General features: G+C 41.9%; 1 protein-coding gene across 3 annotated transcripts in view; it reads right to left on the bottom strand.

The window, feature by feature from the left end:
- The window catches only part of Tmem131 (transmembrane protein 131), a 146679-nt gene that overhangs the window by 30711 nt on the left and 94717 nt on the right, over window positions 1-21251 (bottom strand). For all 3 annotated transcript variants that reach the window (XM_021197667.2, XM_029538483.1, XM_029538482.1), the window contains exons 6-19: window positions 19487-19603; window positions 18316-18438; window positions 15593-15673; window positions 12133-12283; window positions 11985-12041; window positions 11095-11156; window positions 7440-7548; window positions 5942-6050; window positions 5133-5286; window positions 4879-5049; window positions 3294-3404; window positions 3077-3211; window positions 2569-2673; window positions 900-986 (exon numbers count right to left, since the gene is read on the bottom strand). In XM_021197667.2, coding sequence (XP_021053326.1) covers window positions 900-986; window positions 2569-2673; window positions 3077-3211; window positions 3294-3404; window positions 4879-5049; window positions 5133-5286; window positions 5942-6050; window positions 7440-7548; window positions 11095-11156; window positions 11985-12041; window positions 12133-12283; window positions 15593-15673; window positions 18316-18438; window positions 19487-19603 — 1572 coding nt within the window. The remainder of the gene's footprint in view (window positions 1-899; window positions 987-2568; window positions 2674-3076; window positions 3212-3293; window positions 3405-4878; window positions 5050-5132; window positions 5287-5941; window positions 6051-7439; window positions 7549-11094; window positions 11157-11984; window positions 12042-12132; window positions 12284-15592; window positions 15674-18315; window positions 18439-19486; window positions 19604-21251) is intronic.

The following is a 21251-nucleotide window of genomic DNA, read 5'->3' on the forward strand; positions in this document are numbered from 1 at the left end:
AACTCACTTGGTAGACCAGGCTAGCCTCGAACTCAGAAATCCGCCTGCCTCTGCCTCCCGAGTGCTGGGATTAAAGGCCTGCGCCACCAGGCCCGGCGACAATTTCTTATCAAGCTGAAAAAAATTGATTCTAGCAGTTTTTCAGATAGATCAGAGAAACATTTTGATATCAACTTTTCCTGCAGCAAGTGCCTGTTTCTATTTTACCGGTGTTTGTATTTCTGTGTATTGTATGTGTGTCTTGATCCCCTGGAACTGGAGTTGCAGAAAGCTGTGAGCCATTCTGTCATGTAGGTGCTGGAGCTCAGCCAGGTCCTGCAGTAAGTGCCCTTATCCGCATAGCTGGCCCTCCAACTCCCAATGACTCTTTAAAAATGGCCCTGTCACTGCCCTCGCCCTCCTGGTGCCTGGTGCAGCTGCTTTTCTCCCTGACAATGAACGGGATGTAGCCTTAGGTTTTCTAAATTGCTAACAACCTAATAAAACAGCTTCATATGTTTGTTTTAAAAAGGTCACTATGTGTGTGTGTGTGTATGTATGTGTGTGTGTGTGTGTGTGTGTATAAAACTATACAAAACATGACACTTCGTTAGGCTGTTTTTTCCTTTCAAATAGTGGAAGCTTTGCTGGAAGCAGGGAAGGCTTTGTTGAGTTAGGCTGCAAGATGCTTTCTCTCTAAGCCCCTTTATCTTTGCTTCACACATCAAGGCTCCTGTTTCCAGTCTTCAGAGGAACTCTTCCTGAGGGAGGGTCTATTTCACATCCCACTTTCCATTCTCTTAAGAACCTGGCAGTACGGTGCTTCCGGTTGCAGTAAAGGATGAAAGCAGGAAATGTCTTTCCCATTTGAGCTCTAAGCAACAGAGAACAATGAGCAAGCAAAGTGTGAGTTGGCTTACTGGGAAGGAAGGGGGAAGAACCATGTGCTTGGGGAAGCAGGTCAGCGAGCCCACGGCGATCACAGCTTTCACAGGGATGGTCAGGATCTATGGAGGGAAGAGACAGACCACCATCACGTCAGAAGTCTGGGATGTTTGCTACTGACAATGACTTCACTGTTTTAAGAATTAAAAACAAAGCTTATTGTGTTGTATACTGACAATAACTCAAAACCAGTATTAAAACCACCCTGGAAACTTTTTAATCTGCCCAAGGATTTCTATAAAATGAAAATAATACATTTCCAGTGACTACTCATTTACCTGCTAAAACCAGTTAAGACCAAGTCACAGGGGAGGAATAAAGACAGCTTTTCAAAACACAAGTCCTCTACAGATTAAAAAGAAAAGCTGTTCTCCTAAAACAACACCTATAAAAATCCAGGAGGCAGAGAGCTATTCTACAGCTATGTAATTCAGGATTGTTTCGGTAGAAATAGATTTCAACCCAAGTTTTAAAGACAAGTTGAACATTCTGGAGTTAGAATTTCAGCTTATTCCTAATTAGTATTACAAGTGAGCCATGAATGCAGTGTATGAGGGTATATTTGTGTTTAGTTTTAAAAACTTTTATTTTTTTAATTGTATGTGTGTGGATATTTTGCCTGAATACCTACCACGCTCATGCCTGGTGCCTACAGAGACCAGAATGGGGCACTAGATCCTCTGGAACTGGAACTACAGATAGTTATGAGCCACCTTGCAGGTGCTGGGAATTGAACCTGGGTCTTCAAGAAGAACAGCCAGTGCTCCTAACTGGTGAACCATGTCTCCAGCCCCTTTTAATTTTTATTTTCATCCATTAAAAAAACAAAAACAAAAACTGTCTCAATTCTGAAAGGCACTTACTTCTATATGAATGTTAAGTATGAATTCCTCACTTTTGGAGGTAACTGGATATACTCTAATCATTATTATTTGAATAGCCAGTTCTGTTTGTTTTGCCACTGGATTTGTATGTGTTGAAACCACTCAGGAGGACAAAGATAGCAACTTGTTGAATTTAGAAGTACTCAACCGCCCAAAGATCTGTAAGTGTTAAATCAAAAGTATTTAGGTCTGAGACAGGCAAGCAACCTTACACCTGTAATTCTAGCACTTGGGAAGCTAGGAGGAGGCCTCTAGTTCAAGGTTGGTTTACTCTACAGTGAGTTCCAGAACCCTTATCAAAAAAATCAAAAGCATAAAATATAGGAAAAAAGATCAGATCTGCCAGAAATACATGCAATCAGGATCTTAGTGAATATAATATGCACTCCACACAGAGGTCTGCAAAACACAAGTGCAGAGTCAGACCTGCAGCTCAGGAAGTCCAGTCAGGACCTGTCCTGTGGTGATCTTCTGTAGGCAGGCTTTAACAGCGTGATTCTCAATGTGCTAAGGGCACTTTCCTGACACTGTGGTGTAGTTAAGAGGTTTGAGGAGGTTCAGAAGAGCCCTGGGAGGCACGAGCACTAGTGTTCTGAAATAGCTCTGAAAGGTCTGTATTAAAGGCACGAGAGGGGTACACTGTAAATAAATGTAGTTCTCTGCTTCTACAGAAACTGACACGCCCTATCAATGTGCACAGTCATTAACAACAGTTTCAGAAAACCCCAGTGGTCAGCATGAACCCCGAGGATCAGCTTACCTCGTAGTCAGTTGTGATCTGTATGGCCCCATCATGGACCCCTTCTAGCTTCTTGGCAGTAAGTTTGACTCTGAACACTGCAAAGTGTCCTGAAGCTAATGTTACCTGAAGCAGTAAAAATGGCGTCATTTAGTAGCTGTGCAGGTTCAAGGGTCTTACTGAAGTGGGAAGGAGAACTCTGGTGGTGAGCTGTGCCTACACAGACCCGTGTGTGGACTGTGTGTGATAGCATTAGATCTGCACCCCCGATGCACAGAGCCTCACTGCAGACACTCCTCTCCTTTCATGACAGCGTGGTACAGATCCTTCCAATTCTTCCGTGCCCTCATCATCTACTCTGTGTCTACCTCACTGGAGTAGACGGACTCCACAAGGCCCCAGCAGTGTCTAGCACTCATGGCCACCGGGAAACACCTCCCGGTACTTGGCGAGTGGGGCACACAGCACTGCTCTTTCACTTGTGCCGGAAACACCCATTCTAACCTGAAGCAGTAAGAGGCCCACTCACCGGGGACTGGTCAGGCAAAGAGGACTTCTCCAGTTCTGGAAGGCTCGCGATCACTGTGCTTCTGTTGCCTCTCTCTGTAGCTACAAGTTCTATTGATAAGCCATCTCCTATGATATGCCAACTTTTTATTGCCAGCTTCAAAGAGAAAACACAAAGTGATCTTGCAGCACAAACATGAAATCTTCAGTGTAATTGAGAATAAAAACAATTTCTTTACCTCAATTGGATTGCTGTTTATAATTGCAAATAAAATACTACTTGCTTCTGTAGCACTCAGTACTCCAAAATCTATGAAGCGCTCTTCTATTTTGGGGGGCAATACAAAGTACTAGAGAGATAGAAAAAGGACTGTATTAAATACCAGGTCACATGTTTAACAATGTTACTGAATAAAGTTTCCACTAGGAGACACTAAAGTTTCTCCACCTTATGTCTATATATACAGCTACATGATACGTTAAGAACTTCGGACAAGAACCACCAGGAGTCAGGGACGGAGAGGCCATTTCCTAGCAGCTACTTCCCTGGAGTTCTAGGAAAGGCTAGGGAGCTCTGACAATCAGACAGAAGTCTGTGCTCTCAGTAGGCACAGATTACAAATAATAATTAGCCCCTTGCCTGGACTGAGCTCTAGAGCTGGGCACACCTAGCTGATGTAAGTTCTGGGTCATGTCCCACCTTTCTCTTCCCCAATGCCTTTCATTGGCCACCTTCACCAAAGCTTTGTCTGCAATTTTCCCTCTGGTTTGTTTTCAGTGCCATGGAGACCTCTGCACCTTCCTTGTGCTGTGTCTACTGCATTGCCCAAATGTGCATCTTTACCATCCAGCCTTCCTCTTCTCTGGCTCTTTGCTTTGTCCTGGTGTTCTCCAACTTTATCCAATCAAGGTCGCCACTGTGCTTCCTAATAGTGTCCCTGCCCCATTGTTCTCCATTTATCTTTGTTCTAGATTCTCTGTCATTAGAATTTAAAATAATATAGAAAAAGCTCTGGGTAGTGACTGGAATTAAAGGAACTAAATATACCAGGGGGAAAAGACTGAAGTGAAAAATTCCAGAAGTAATTACTTCCTAAGATGTCAGTAGTTTGCTCCTCTGAGCAGTCAGCAAAGCCTGTGCTGTCCTAGTGTGACTTAGTCCTTCCTCCTGTGAATCCAATCCTGGACATGGACCCACTTATCAGTCCTGTAGGTCTCAAAGGGAAACTGTGGTAGCAACACAGTGTCTGTGTTCAAGCAACTCTTATTATGCTTTATAAATGTCCCAAGGAGCAAGGGCAGTGAATCCAGGGAGTTACTATGCCAAAGAAAAGCTATAGAGTGCTTTCCTTAAGGCAAAAGGTGAAAGTAACTGCAGTGCTGAGTTATATATTAACCTGTGTTCCATTTACCACTATCTATTCTAATTTCTAAATTAGAACAAGATAGTATGGGCAGTCAGCCTTCCCCATCTGTAGATTCCACATTCACGGACGTCACTGTTTGTCTACGAATACTACAGCATTCTCCATAAGGGCCTGGCCTGCAATAATCACAGATTTGGGCATCTATAGTAGATTCCAAGATCAATTCCCACTGGACACTGAAGGATAGCAACCCTTAGTTTTAGAATTCTCTGGGGATCCTAGGAGTCCTTTGTGTGTGTGTGTGTGTGTGTGTGTGTGTGTGTGCGCGCGCGCGCGCACACGCATGTGTGAGTATATGTGTAGTTCCGTATCCTCAAAGTACTAACTGGGAAGGAATCAGCCCAATTGCCTGACAATATCCAAAAGCACAGAGGTAGGGCCTTGACGACATACTTACATCTAAAAAGCCTGTGTATACCCGCACAGGTAAATGAAACTTAGAGGCATTGGTAACAAGTAAAATGTTGTTGTCTATGTGCATGGATGAGGTGGAAGGCATAAAAAACAGGGTAAAAATGTATCCCGACTCATTAGGAAGAATTAGCACTGGTTTGCTGAAGTTGTGCACCTGGGGATAAAGCACAGAAGAGCAGGGTTAGTCTCACCTGGATGCTAGAGCAGCAGAATGCCAAGCAAGTGGGCTCAGCGTACCTGAAACATTGTTCTGGCTTCCTCTGGTAACAGCACATCATGGATGAGGATTGCAAAACTAAAAGTGTTAGTCAGGTAAATCGGCCTCTCCACTGGGTCAGCAGGACTGTCCTGGATGTGAAACAGTGTGGCGGCGTGATCAAACCCCAAATAACTATGGGAAGAAAAGAAAGCGGGGTGAATCCTCCTTACTTCCATGTGCTAATTTAGGGCCCAAGCTCGTTTGGGGTACATTTAGCATTAAGGACCACACCATGGAATTACAACTATAGCATTTAATGGTTAATTTTTCTAACTTCGTTCACCATGTGACTTAACATTTTGCTCATGAAATACTGAAATGAAACAGCGGGCGGTTCCCTGCTGCAAGCTGAAATCCCACGGGCAGCGTGGAAAGTGCGGCAGCAGGAAGGCTAAGGTGGCTGAGGTTACCGCACGCACGCATGAATGCACGCATGAAAGCACGCATGGCCACAGTGAGCACCTACAGGCTGTGTGCTGGCACACCTCTAGTCACCGAGGGACAGTCTGACATACCTCAAACAGAATTAAAGAGTAAAAAAGGTTCAAAAGATTTAAGTAGTTAAAAAACACAAATTGATTTATAAATTATTAAATCTAACACAAACCATAATATTTCATTTTCTTTTGCCACCTTAGAAAGTCAGAAATAAACAGGACACAGAAAATTTCCCTTTGCAGCTGTGGTTATCCATTTCACAATAACCCATCAGGGTAGGTGAACTTTTATCAATCAGCAAAAAATTACAAACAAAAAGTTACAACTCTTCTTTTAAGTCAAAACTCACCCATCTAGAACTTCTGCTTGGTAGGGGATTTCAAGTTTAGAATAACTCTTTTCCTTTGCTTTAACAGTTATTTTCCCAGAAAATTGAGATGGCTTTTTTGCTCTTGAAGCTGCAAGGAAGCATTAAAAAAAAAAAAAAAATCATCTATTTATTTGTATGTGTGTGTGTGTGGGGGGGGTATTTTTGAAATGTAAAAAGTTACATTTCCTTATTGTGTGTGGGCGTGGGTGAGGTGTCACGTGGCACACACATGGACAATTTTCAGGACTATCCTCTCTTTCCACCATGTGCATTTTCAGGGACAGAACATACGCTGTTAGGCTTGCAGCATCAAGGCCTGCATTATGAGCCACGTAGGCAGCCTCTTATTTTTTTTACTGCTTATAAGTCTGAGTGACTTTATGCAAACTGAAAGTTTTGTTTTTTGAAAAAGGAAAGCTTTTATGCTGGCCAACAGCACACTTGCAAACACCGCCCACATTTTATATAAAAGCAGGTTCTCTTTCCGGTAGTGAGGCAAACAAGCTCGTCTGAGGCGCTGGTGTCACTTGGAGAGTAGGCTCCCTAACTCAGCACAGTGAGCATGTGAAGACCATGCAGACTCCTCCACACTGCTGTGCTCGGCACGCTGCTGTCACCCTCACTGACTCCCTCAGCTGATGAGCTGGGCTGTAAGACGGGGACTCTGGGCAGATGTGGGTGTTGGAGCACCAGGCTCAGCTTTATCGCACACTCCATGCTTCCATGAGACAGGTGTATTAGATGAAATGGGCGTGTCCGGGATATCAAGACCACAGAAAAGACATGCTCTTCAGAGTTTCAGTTCTTATTTAATTATATATCTAGTTAAGCAGCTGTTATGTCATAGTTTAAAATTTGCAGTAACAAATTCAATAAATTTAAAACAAGAGAAAATTGGAATGAAGAAAGACTGTAAACATGCTGACGTCTGAGCTGATGTTTCAGGTGAGACTGGGTATGCCCAGGGAGGCATGGTTCTAGATATGAAATAATACATCAAATGATACCTACCACTTGTCTGAAATAGTAGCTAATTTGACAATACATAAAGGCTCTCATTTTAGCTTAGGCAGGACTGTCTGCTTTGCTTAAAAAGTCAACACAGAAAAACGTTAAAAATAATATTTTTAAATGTTAAAATGTGTTTCTGAAAGTTAAATATATTATCACTTAATTAAAATACCCAATGACTTCATAACTAAGGTAAATGACGACCGCTGTGACTAGTTATCCTGCATTACAGAAACTTCCAACCCTAACATATCTGCTTAGGTTTCCTGATTGTAAATACTGTTTTAGGTTTGTGGAGTTATATTATGAATTAATAAAGTAAGTTAATGATGAATCTTTATAGGGGAAAATCAATTGAGGCAGTAGTATTAAAATAGTCTGCATTTCTGTATTAACTCATCAACACAGGCGCTTTCTAGTTTGTCAAAATAATAACCACTCTAGGAGAAAAAAAATGAATATTTACCATCAAAACTAATGCTGGCAACCTTGGTGTATTTACTTTCAGAAGCTTTTAATGTAACTGGTTTAAAATGTACCGTTATAGCATCATTTTGTGGTGTTGGTCGAACACTCTGCAAAGAAAACAAACCTGTTATTTTAGTCTAGTAGTTTAGGTAGAAAAAAAACATACTCAAAATTAAGGCCTATAGTAGCTATAAATGAAATAAGACAAGAGCAAAGCCCGACTTTCACAAGAACACTGTATGAAACGCAGTGAGGAAAAGTATGAGATTACTAAGTGTGAAACCTCAGGGAAACACATGGGAAACCTAAAGGTCTTCTCTACAGGAATGCCTACTTTCTAAGACAAGAGGACAAGAAGCTACCTCAAGACTCATCCGTCTTGAAGAAAGCCACACACAAAGGTGCCCTGAAACTGTCTACTAGTAGGAAGAATGAGCACACCTCAGGGCACTGTGACCCCATGTGGCCTCTGCAGTATTTCTCCACAGCTTGGAGGTGTAAGCAAGGTCCACTGTCAAAGGGCAAGGCTGCACTCTAGTGAGCACTGGGGGCTGAGGCCCACGACAGAGGCACTGAACTTGGAAGTGAGGCTCAGATGCTTACAACTTAGGAAATCAGGTCTATCCACACAAACTTAAAGTTAAGACAAACAAACAAAAACCCAGTAAATGGTATATTTTTAGTGTATATTTAAACTGAACACTTTATAAGGTCTAGTTATTTTTTTTAATTATCCTCAATGATACAAATCATTTTAACTGAAAGAATTCAAAGATATCCATCCCCCCCCCCCCCACTGTTCTAATAAAGAAAGCCTCAGAGTATAAAGCAATGTTTCAGCAGTCGAGTACTGAGAGGACTGAAGCCAGGCTCCCGACTCGGAACAGGGCCACTTGTCTGACATCCTGGTATACAAAAGTGTCTTCATGAAATCACAGTATTGCACAGTAACCTTAATTCTAAGTATTTATCAAATCTTTGGGACTGTGTGAACTTGATGTCAAAGCCCATTATTTCCCCCTGTGAAGCTCATGCCTGCTCGCAGGCCAGCAGGGCACTAGATACCTCCCCAGTCTAGGCTGACCCTTATAAAGGAGAATTCACCAAATGTGAGTCCCCTGAAGTCACAATAAAAGTGAGAAGAATATGAAAAAGGACACCAGCCTGCAGCTTGGGGTTTGCAATGGCGGGGAACTAAGAAGATTAGAGTAACTCCAGGGCCTGCCAGGGCAGCTCACTCTCCCATGCACTGCCATTAGCCCTGGGGGCTAGCAAGACCTCACAGGCGGGGAGAGGGAGAGGGCGCGCCCTAAGGAAGCACTGCTGGAATCCTCGAGCCTCTGCTCTCCCAGCATGAGCACATGAGTGCATGAGCTTATGAGTGAGTGCATGAGCTTCTCATCTGCCTCATCCTGCCCTGAAGACTGGGGGCTGGGAACTAGATCTGCTCACAGCAATTCCTTTCTTATCAATAAGCTTACTGTTATTAGCAACCGTCTGACACACAGATCTCTCCATTCCCTCAAGGATATATATGCATTTTTGAGAGTAAAGAAAGAACTGCTAGAACCATAAACTAAGCTGCAAACGGAAGGGAGTTTCCTTCGCTTTTATTGCACGATTTTACCACCTGAGCGAGCGAGGGAAGCACACGTGGCAGGCAGTCACAGCAGGGGTGTAACTAGGCCCAAGCCACTTGTGTCCACTCAGGCTCACTTCCCACCTGTGAGAATTTTTCTAGGGTATTATCTGTCCGTGGAGCTCAGCGACTGTATCTGTTTGCTAGAGAGCTGGCCTTGTGAGTTGAGCCTCAGAGGGCTTTCCGGCACAGCTCCAGCCTTCACTGTCTACCATGTGAGACAGCAACAGTGGGAGCACAGCGGTTCCTGAGGAACCACCATAGCATGCTCTGTGTGGTAGCAGCCTTGCAAAACCGTACCAGAAAGAACAAGTCATGGTTTTTGCTGAGATACAGTTGTTGTAAGCTGGAAGATCTTAAAATACATGTTGAAAAAATGATTCTCTCACTTCAAATGCAATACTTTAAGCATTTCCAAATGAAAGAAAATTTACATTCAGGGTTATCACCTCAAACCATACTGTACTAATAGTAAACAAATGTAAAGTTGGTGAGTCATTTTACATACGTAGTCTGAACTGTGCACTCTTAAAAATAAACCTAAATCATCAGGTAAAACTCATTGTTTAAGGAAATAACAAAACGAAGCAAAGCAAAGCAAAACAAACAAACAAATCACAATAAAATACTTAAAGTTCATTCTGGTAACTTAAGACGAAAAAATTATTCAAAAATTATTCAAAATCATTGCCTTGTAATGAACTTATTTATTCTAGCCACTTTAGTACTAGTTACTAACTACTGCTTATTCAAAGATGACTAAGAAATGGGAAAGAAAGTATAACAAGGTCTCCAGGAAAGGCGGCCTGCATCTATCCTTAATACATGTTTAGTCTTTTCTCATGATATCCAGGCCAAACTAGCACTCAGTCATTATGTCAGGTGTGATGTGCATGCCTGTAATCCCAGTGCTTGGGAAGTTGAGGTAGATCTCTGTGCGTTCAGAGCCAGCTGTCCAACATAGCCAGCTGCAGGCCAGCCAGAGCTATATAGTGAGACCCTGGTTTTTGTTTTGTTTTGTTTTGTTTTGTTTTAAAAAAGATTCCAAGACATATTGAGCAGTCAGAGCATGTCTACAAGTAAGGGGAAACCAGTTAGTACATAGCAACTGGATATTTTGTGCATACATTCACTGGAGCAAACATCAAGCTGATACAAACGGTTCCCACTCATCAACTACCACGGAAGCTCATACAAGCCTCCCTTTGAAGACATCTGAGGCATATGGGTGCCATGATGTCAGGAAGGCTGTTTTCTCAGTTACATGACAGATGGAAGGGTCTGAATGTGGGCCTTCTGTGCACGGCCAAGGGATCACATCTGGAGCTCCCTGAATTGCTATCACACACTGGGAAGGATCACAGTGGTTAAGGAGAGAATCACCTCTTGGAAGAGAAATGAAAAAAAAATGCACGTTAACATTCAGCACAACCTAACTGGAGGAAAATGACTTCTCTAAAGATACACCAGGCTCTAATCTTGTTATAACATGTGAAAGAAATGCTGAAATAAACAGAAAGCAAGACAAAGCAAACCTTGGTTCTCAGTGAATGTAAGAGAGAGATCTATGCCCCTGTGACCTCTCCGACTGGGCACCATGACAGCACTGGCTGGTCTCTCTCATCTTTTACGCTTGTGCCAAAGTAGCCACAGCATTTGTGTACAACGTGTAAGTCAGCTAACCCTTTCCTTACCACACCTAGATGGACCCAAAGAAGTCTGGCTTCAAAGTGAGCTCAGTGGTAAGGGGGGCTTGGGCAGTCTGACTCATAGCCCACCTTCAGGACGCAGTCTAGTGCACAGCTGATGTTTACAGTTATTAAATGAATGAGTAGAAGGATGAATGAAGGCCAGGATTCTCATATCTTACATATAACCAAGAGTCTACAGGTCACCACAATACAGAGCAAGGACTTAACCTTTCTGTTAAATCACACAAACGCATGCACATGTGTATGTACACACAGTGTGAGTGTGTGTGTGTGTGTGTGTGTGCTGGCACTCAAAAACTTACTGTTATCGGTACATCCTTTGTTCCTGAATTTAGTAAATGAAGATTTAAAACCTTTGGTAGATCTGTTGAAATGGAAGAAAAGAAGTGTTTCTTTAAAAGGTGTGCTTCACAGCAAATTAGAATCTTTACCTCATCAAATACAATGCAAAATTAGCATATTAAAGGCAAATCAAATTTCAAAAATATGACCTTTAATCCTGGACAAGTAAATCTTAATTACAAATTACAAAATAAATCTCAAATTTTGTATTTTCCTTAATAATAATAATAATCTTAGCTTGGTTGTTTATAATTTTATAATTAGAATTCTTTCTTTGATCACTTAGGATAAATAAAAATATTCATCGCAATTGAATGTGTGAGGAACTGGATTAAGAAACTATTTTCTGACTCAGTTTTCTACCTGAAGAAACAAGTTATCTCAACCTATTTTCTCACCTGGGAGGAAGGTTTCTCAAAAACACTTCCTATAAAAATCACATGACCCACTGAGAAATAACTTTCAAAGCTGAATTACAAGTAGAGCCATCAGAACTGAATCCCTTGTGGATTATTTTAGGGCTCATGGTGGTCTAAATGGTAATGTCCCCCACAGACTCATACATGTGAATGTCCCCAGAGGTAGAGCTATTCTGAAGGGTTAGGAGGTATGGTCTGTTGTCAGGGTAGGCTCTCCCAGCCTCCAACTAGCAGGTAACATGTGTGCTCCTGGCCTGTCTGCCTGCTGCCATGCTCCCATGACGATGGTCATGGATTAACCTTTAGAATTCTAAGCAACTCCCCCTGCCCCAAGTTAAACGCTTTCTTTTATAAGTTGCCTTGGCCATGGTGTCTCTTTACAGCAACAAAAAGTAACTAAGTCAGACCCATAAAGGCTTTTGCTACTTTACCTTGTGTCCGAAGGGTTCCAAAATCTAGCATTTCAGTTGAGGAATAGATTCCAGGAGCTGGGAAAAAAGTGCACAGTGATCACTCTTTCAGCCAGGACAGGGCGTGCTGAAGACAGAACAAACCTGCACTCACTCAGCTCTCACTGACCTGTTGTAACTTCAACCTCAACCGGGAGAATGATGAACTCCGTGCTGTCTGATGCATTCGTCTTTATCCGTATGAAGGCTGTGTGATTATCTGCTTCTCTGGAGGAAAAGCTGGCTCTCATCACTCCCTTGGTTTCATAAGGAGGGATTTCCTGTGAGTAAATAGACTATAATGTAGCAAGTGCCTGGAATGCTGTACAACTACCTTGTTTATTTAATTAGATGACACAGACTGAAGGTGCACTGCTATTTTATACACCTATCAAGAAAAAAAAATAATACATTACCAATTAAACATATGCTTTGCTGACTGTAGCACCTAAAACCTCTAATCTCAGAGAATGTTTCAATTAAAAAAAAAAAAAAGAGCTTTTTAAAATGGGTGATGTATGCTGTGTCAAGACAAGTAAATCAAGCCAACGGTCTGAAAACAACCATAAGCTGCAAAAAACCTCTTAAAAGCCTAACAGGTCTAGAAAATCAGTTGGGTGTTTTGTTTTGTTTTTGTAACATGTTAGTTGTGTATTCAGTCCTGAAATTATCCAATGGGAATGTCCCTATTAGAGGGCAGTATTTCCCAGAAGTGCATATTGTTCTCCAGATGATAACCAGGTTGTCTCTGGACTCTGATTTTTCTCATTTAAAACCTAACACTTTGCCTAGTGCATTCAAGCAAATGTCCCGGGGGGGGGGCACACACACACACAGACAGACACACACCATAAACTTTCAGTCTTCTAAATGAAAACACCCATATGCACACTATACTAGATAACTCTGTCGCCTCAAAGTGGATAGGCAACAGGAAAGTGGAAACATTCTGGGGAAACCCCAGCTGTGTTTTCCAACTCTAGGAAGCGGTCTAAGTCCCTGGGACTTTCTGATGTACAGTGCAGCGGGCAGGGTGACATCAGGCAGAAGACAGGAACGGTGGAGCTGGGCACCAGGATGCCTACAGACAGCCAAAGTTTTGGTCCTGTCTTATCAGCCTGCAACCTCTTGGGAAGCCCTGGCTTCAGCTCTCATCATAAAACCTACACATCAACCACAGGACCTGAGCAGCGGTTATGGAGTAACTACAGGGGTTGCAGCTGTGCCTTGGAGCTGCATCTCCTGATGGCTCCACAGACTGTTAGTGGTTAAACTCCCTTGTGGCTGAAGATAATGTTCTCACTACATTAAAAAAAAAAAAAAATTAAGGTGCAGGGCACTTTCCCACACACTAGTGAAGGTCTGCACCCTCAAAAGATCCTGCTTCTGTTAGAAAGTCATTTTGACTGTATTTTTCCTCCATCCCCTTTCAGGGCCTTTCTAAAGCATCATGAGAAGAATTACCTATGGTGCAGGAAAACCTAATCTAAATGTGCTATGATCTGGGAGGGGAAGGATCATTTTAGCTCACAAATATGCCACCTACTTCATAAATAGTCACAAGATGTGCTTAAAATCCACAACTTGATTGGGTTGCTACATCCACTGTAGGACAGCCCTTTTCAATCTGCCTCTGCTGAGTAAACCTCTGCTTAAACTGCTCAGTGTCTCAGACCAAATTCCTGGTGAAGTAAAGAACATACCCTCCCCCACCTAGGATGAGGATGCAGACGGCATCCTCTCCTGAGGAATCAGTATGGTTATTATTTTGCAATTGCTTAGGGATTAGTAGGTAACACTGATCTCTGCCAGGTTCATTATAGTTCTCAGCTATTTTCAACTCTATTCACTCAGACACTTTCTAAGCACTGCCTATCAGTTTCATAAGGAAGAGAAAACAATCTACGACAGGGAAGCTTGATCAAAGATACATAAATTCACAGCCCCCAGTTGTAAACACACAGTAGGTCAAACACACAGTAGGTCAATAGCCCGTGAAATAGAAAACTAAGCAAAAAAAGTTGTACTTGTATCAAAGTTTCATAGTTGAATACAAGCATCTCATGCAGTGAATTTCTATAAATGTATGTAACATAAAGCACCTGATGTAAAGTGACTTGTGTAAACGTCTCGTGCAGTGGTCTGATAGAAATGTATGTAACAGGAAGCATGTGATATAAAGTAACTCCTTTAGAGCCCAGCAGGAGTTATGGAGCCTGGAATCCATGTTCTGAAGTGATCTGCGCCTCTCAGTGCCTCACTGTGTATATGTGCATGTCTGGGTGTGTGCACAGAAGGGCACATACACACTGAGGTCAGAGGTATCAGCTCCCGGGAACTGAAGCTGAGGTGGTGGTGACCCACCTCATATGGGTGCTGACAACTGACCTTGGGCCCTCTGGAAGAGCACGTTTCTAGGCTACATATTTCTAGTTCCACTTTTGAAAATAAATACTAGATGAAAAGATTCTCAAAGGGTTCTTTTAGCAATGGTATACAGAATGAGTTTTATTTCTTTTAAAATCAAATCATATAATACACCTTTTTTTCCTTCTACTTTAAGCCCCGTTGAATCTAAGGATGAACCAAAATGTTCTAATACACTACCAAGTTTAAGTAATTATGGTTAGCAAGCCATTTCAAAATGACTTGTTTATTGTTAGGATCATATGATAGTCATACTTTGTGTGTGTGCATTTTTTTTTTTTTTAAAAGATTTATTTATTATATGTAAGTACACTGTAGCTGTCTTCAGACACTCCAGAAGAGGGCGTCAGATCTTGTTATGGATGGTTATGAGCCACCATGTGGTTGCTGGGATTTGAACTCTGGACCTTCGGAAGAGCAGTCGGGTGCTCTTACCCACTGAGCCATCTCACCAGCCCGCGTGTGCATGTTTTTAGGTTGATTTTTAAAAAGATTTATTTACTTTTATGTGTACAGCATTTTGTCTGCTTGCAATGCCTGTGCATCTCACATGCTTGCCGGGTGTATATGAGACCAGAAGAGGGCACTGGATTCCTTGGAAGTAAAGGATGTTTGAGAGCCACTGTATGGGTGCTGGGAACTGAATCCTAGCTAGAGAGCCAGTGCTCCTAAATACTGAGCCATCTCTAGTCGCTCCTCCTGTCTCATAGCCTAAAATAGTTTTTAATGTGTATTTTCTTTAAACAAAAATTTTGGGCACATTTTCTGAAAGTGTCTTGTTTCAAACAATAAATAGATGAACAAGATTAGCTTTTATGTAAAAATGCCATCTTTCTTACATACTGAAAGGAATCTGAAAAGGAAGTTAGATCAATTTTCCCTTTATGTTGAATCATTACCATACTCCTGCAACTAATTTGTTTCTTTTTATTCTGTAAACCATTTCAAGTTTATATTGTTTTAATTATTATGTTCATAATCCATTCTTCATGTTATATATCAAAAGATCCTCATGTTGGTTTGATGCCCTCTTGCCACAGAGTCCCAGAACCTTGTCATAATGTATGTAATGAATGGCAGGAATAACTTTTCTGTGAACCATTTAAAAGAAGAAAATGCTAGACTTGACAGGAGCACACACGAGCAAGCTTGCTTCCACGTACCCACAGCTTCCTGGTGCCTCCTTGCTGCCCTGTCGGGAGCTCTAGGTGAAGGTCGCCTCCACTCGAGTACATCTCTACGACCTGGGACAAAGAAAGCACACAGCACTCTTATCACAAGCAGTTTGCTGAAGTGAGGATGCAGCCCTCTCACTCAACAGAGTTGGACAGATAAGGAAGTAGACACACTAGGGCAGGCGCTAGCTCCCATGGCTCATCTGAGTAAGCAACTGACTCACGCTAACTCTCAAAGTAAACCTGGAAGCAGTGCAGCAGGAAGCAACACAATACCTTTAAATAATAATAAGAAATAATAATAAAGATACGTGTAAATGATGAAGTTTTAGAAATAGAAGTTTAAGGCTGGGAGCAGTGCCACACGTCTGTCTTCTCAGCTCTTGGGAGTCTGAGGCAATCTTGAATTCAAGGCCATCTGCGCTGCACAATCTGCGGCCATCTTAGACTACATTAGGCTATTTCAGAAAAACAAAACCAAAAAATATATATGTACATATAAATTTTACATATAGCTAGATCTAGTGGTAGATCCAATAACAGTGCCATGAGAAGATTAAACACTCTGAGATACACGTACAATTCTAATAAAGATAAAGCACTTGGTTGCTGAGTTGAGAGTGTATATGCCTAGCATGTACAAAGCTCTGGGTTTGAACCTCAATACTACACATAAAAGGTTTCTACAGGAGGGCTGGTGAGAGAGGCTGGCTAGTGTGCAACGGACTCTGCAAGGCTGGACAGGGGCGAAGTCTCAAGGTCTAAGGTATGGAGGGAACTACAGTTGACAACAGTTAGTGGCCATTTCAAAGATCTCAGAGGATTCCGAGGGTTTTTAATACACAGGAGTAGGAAGAGATGGGCAAGCCAACTACTCAGAACTCATTTTCTCCTGTAGACATGTACCGAAATGTCAGAGTGGTCCATAAAAATGTGCATTTACTATGTTTCAATTAAAACAGAAATACAAAGATATTTGGTTTTGAAGCTTGTGCCTACAATGTTTTTTGAAGTGAATATCCCTGGTGTGCAATAAATGACAGATATTCATACTGTATAACCTGGGAATTGCTGACCTTTGTATACAGGCATGAGGCCATCCCTGCAATGTAGATATTAAATATAGTCAGTGCTTCAAAATCCCCTCCTCGCCTCCTCTTCATAGGCAAATCTACTGATTGTCAGTGTAGATTCCTTTGTGTTTTATAGACTCTTTCTCCTCCCATGTGTGTTGTATGCATGAGGAGGCCAGGGCAGAACACTGGGCATTTTCCTGTGTGATGGTCTCTCACTGAACTGGAAGCTACTGCTCTTTCAGATTTGGCTGCTTAGTGAGCTGTTGGAACCGGCCTTACCTTACGTTCCCAGTGCTGGGATTTCAGATAAGTCCTACCATGCCAGAGTCTTTCAATGGGTGCTGGGGATTAGAACTTAGGACCTTGGGCTGGAGAGATGGCTCAAAGGTTAAGAGCACTGGCTGCTCTTCTAAAGGTCCTAAGTTCGATTCCCAGCAACCACATGGTGGCTCACAACCATCTGTAACGAGATCTGATGCCCTCTTCTGGTGTGACTGAAGACAGCAACAGCATATTCATATATAATAAATAAATAAATCTTTAAAAAAAAAAAAAAAGAACTCAGGACCTCATGTTGGAAGAACAAGCATTCTTATCTACAGTGCCACCTCCCCAGCTTCTTCTAAAGTTTTCTACACACAGAGTAAATAATATGTACCTTTATGTCTGGCTTGCTTTGTTTTTTCCTTTCAATGTAATTACCTTGAGATTCACCAAGTTCTATTAATAATTCATTTCTTTTCTCTCTTTATGGTTGGATCAGCTTGCTTTGTTTTATTCATTTGCGACGTGGCCTTGCTATAGGTGGTCTGAACTCACAATCCAAGTGCTGAGATTAGAAGTGTGTGCCAAGGTGCCTGATCTCACGTCACAGTCTGGTACACTAACACACTGGTGATGTCTAGGCTGTCATCATTGCTTCACCACACTGTTGGGTGACATGAAGCTGCAGTAGGTACTGACTGAGGACACTTGGTATGGACACCTGCCTTCTTTTCTTTTTAGTAAACATTAAGGAAGAGAGTGGGCAAGATGGTGGAAAACTTTCCTTTAATAGCAGGGAACTTTAGTGCTAACAAAGAATAGATACATTGTATTAACTTCAGTAAATTTGGGGAAAAGTGGGGGAACTTTGATACTTGTTTTATCATAAAGTCTCCCAGGAAGGAGTAAGAGAGAACAAAGCAGTAAGACTGCAAACCTCCAAGATAAGTGGAAAGGTTTTCTGCTTGCTTGTTCTCTGTGTTTGCTGACGGCCACATACTTTGCAGGCTGGCTAGAGCTCTATCTCGCTGAGTACTGCAGCCTGACATTTGGCACAGCTGGGTACTGCTGAGCAGCAGCACGTCTGTCCAGCAAGTGCCAGGCCTGCATGATGCCCCACCTTTAGTAAACAAACAAGGAATAACTGGGAAAGGAGTAGAGAAATTAAATTTGAAGTGAAGATAACTAGGTCACAACAAAGAATGAGAAAAACAGGTAACACATAAACAGCGTGGACTGCCCACGTAGAAAACCCTAATACATTTTTTACACAGTCTTGGCAACTGTGACAGACTTGAGATTTCTTGCTAGGCACTAATCCCCACCAAAATGAAGATTAAAGTTACCCTCTGGAAAAGGACAGAAACTCACCTGTAAAGGCTCACTGTGAGGATTGTGTATGTTTATTATGGGTGAAAAGCTGCTGTTTACGGGGACTCTGGCTCCAAGAAATGGCCTTAATCGATACGGATTTGGAACCCCAACACCAAATACCTGTTTCAAAGGGGGAAAAAAAAAAGCTTTAGTTGTGTTGTAAACTAGCATTTTCATAGTTACAGCTCTCTTATCTCCAGAGAACAGTCAGTCTAATTTTGATGTGAGCAATGCTAAGCACCTCTTGAAGTGACATGTGTAGATCTGCATTCCTCTATACATGCATCCAGAATAACTTCTGGATGACTTTTAGTCCTTCAGTCCTTCACAGCCCCTCAGTAGACCATAGACTACACACAGAGAAGCACACAGGGAGCTGAAACTTCCCCATCCGACTAGTAAGGGATGGAGTCGTGACTCAGACAACGCTCAGCTATGGAGCCCAGGGTCAGGTTAACTCCCATGGAACATCTCACCTAGACTGACCAGCAGGGAAAGGCAGCTATTCAAATGACAAATATTATTGTCTATGCTATGCTGGGCACAGCACAGACACAGTGTGAACACTGTAAATAACGAGCCCACGACACTTACTCTAGTACTGGGCAGATGTGGTAAAGGCAGGGACTCTTATAAAATGTGCTGTGATTATAAAGTAAGTCACAGAAGGAGAAGGAGTTGGGGAACAGTGAGAGGTAGCAGAGGTGACACTTGAGAAAGAGCAGGGGACAGATGAGGTGTATTTAGGACTTGTGGGAAAGGACAGATGGACACTAGAGTACAGCAGTCACTGAAGCTCATCTTGACAACCTGACAGTAACGGTCGGATACTGGAGACTACGACCGCCTGTGGGAGTGGCTGGGAGAGCCGAGCCCTTCTTCATTCTGCATTACTCTAGTGGACAAGGTAGCCAGGAGTGTAGCCAACTGGTAGAGTGTACATCTAGAATATGCGAGGGCCTCAGTGCCTTCCTGGTACTACAAACGAACAAACAAACAAACAAATGCAATAAATTAAACGCCAACCCCTGAGGTCCAGGAAGTGTAAGTGCCCTAAATCAAATGTCCTGTATTTTCTCTTTCCCTTGGAGTTCGCACTGGCTCCTAAAGGTTATCAGGTTCCCTGGTTATGTCTGTACTGAAAAGGGAGCATAAGTTCTGGTCTTACCTGGTAAGTGAACACCCCATGGTTAGATGTATTAATAAATAAAGTATTTTCTACATTTCCTACTACTCTTGCAAGAAAAACTACATCAAATGATGTGTTTCCTCCTGGAAGAATTTTCTGAAAAAGAAAAGTAAGAAAATTAAATTGGTTATCATAAAACAGTCAGAGCATACTGGCTAACATTAGACAGCTAGAGTTCTACAAAACAAACACATCTTAGAATCATTTCTGTAAACTAGTTGTTTCCTTTTAAACATCTAACCTTCAAGTTAGCCACACTGTTGTACAATGGAAAATAATAAAAGATGTCTTCATTACCTATCTTTGTCCTTTACTAGCCTAAAACTCTACTCAGATTTGGACTCTGGTCATTCAAAAGTCACTAGACTAGAATAAAGTACCTAATTATACACTGTTAGCTCCGAGTACAGACAAAGAGGCCCAGGGCTGAGGCTAAGCTTTCTATATAGATGCAGTGTTGTACTACAAACAGAAAGTCTGGGCCTCAATCCTCTGCTGTTTGTCCATATGAAATATGAAATGTCCCAGCAACTTAAATTAGGAAAGAAGGAAGTCACGCCTATTATTTCCTGCAGACTGAGAATGTCATTGTAATTGGTAAAAGGAAATTTTATTACAACAAAGTAACAGAGGATATTCCATGACATTCAAGAGTAAGGCTTTGCCTGCAATACAGCCTTGAGGACATTTAATGTTTAAAGCTACCAATTTCTTTCATTCTGCTTCTACTGTGATAACTCTAAAGTGCTACCCAAACTATAGCTCAAAGCATATGGCAATGGGACTCTGGCTGAAGAAAGCTAGAAAGAACATTTCTCCTGCCTTATCAGCAACAAAACGGGGGTGGGGGAGAATCCTAACTTTTCTTAAATCCATCACATAAAATGTATTAACAGGTCCAAATAGAGATGGCATGTAAACGCTGGCTCACCACAGCAGAGAACAAGAAGACAGCAGGGCTATCGTACCAGGGCACACAGAGAACTCATTGACAGTTGGTAGAGGTGGGTGTGGTATCAAGGAGTACAGCGCCCCTTGAATTATAAACACCAGAAGGAATTCACACCTGATCCTGAATTTAAGAATGAACTGAAGTCTGGTAAACTTCCCAGAACACAAATTCTAAATACCCCCCGGCCATTTAAGTCATCTCATGGTAACATAAATACTCCGAATTGATTTGAACTGAAAATACAACATATTAAAACATACAGGGAGTAGTTAAAGTAATAGTTAGAAGAAAATTTATAACATTACATACTTTGAACATACAGGCCTTAAACCAACAATTTATATTTCTGCTCTGAGAAGCTAGAAAAAGAGTAAATGAAATCCAAAGTAAGTAAAAAGAATAAAGTCAGGTAAAATTTGATGAACTAGAAAGCAGAAAACAGCAAAATAAATACAATGAAAGCTGGTACTTCAGCTCTACAGAGCTGATGGACAACTCTATAGAATGTGTGGAGAGAAGGCACACGGAGCTAAAGCATGCATGGCTTTATACATGTTCTATACTATGCACTGTGTATCTATACACTATGGGAGGTCTAAAGGAATATAGAGTTCCTCTAAGAAAGAGGGTCAGACAGTATCAGCCTCTGTGTAACCTGGTGAAGGAGAAATATTTGCTTAACAAAAAGGAAGGATATACCAACAGAGGCTAGAAAACCAGTAAAGGACCCCAGGAAGAGAGGCTCTTTTACAGGAGGGGGCTAGAACACATCAGGGGGAACCGTGTGTGTGT

Source organism: Mus pahari, chromosome 5 (assembly GCF_900095145.1).
Source record: "Mus pahari chromosome 5, PAHARI_EIJ_v1.1, whole genome shotgun sequence".
NCBI lineage: Eukaryota > Metazoa > Chordata > Mammalia > Rodentia > Muridae > Mus > Mus pahari.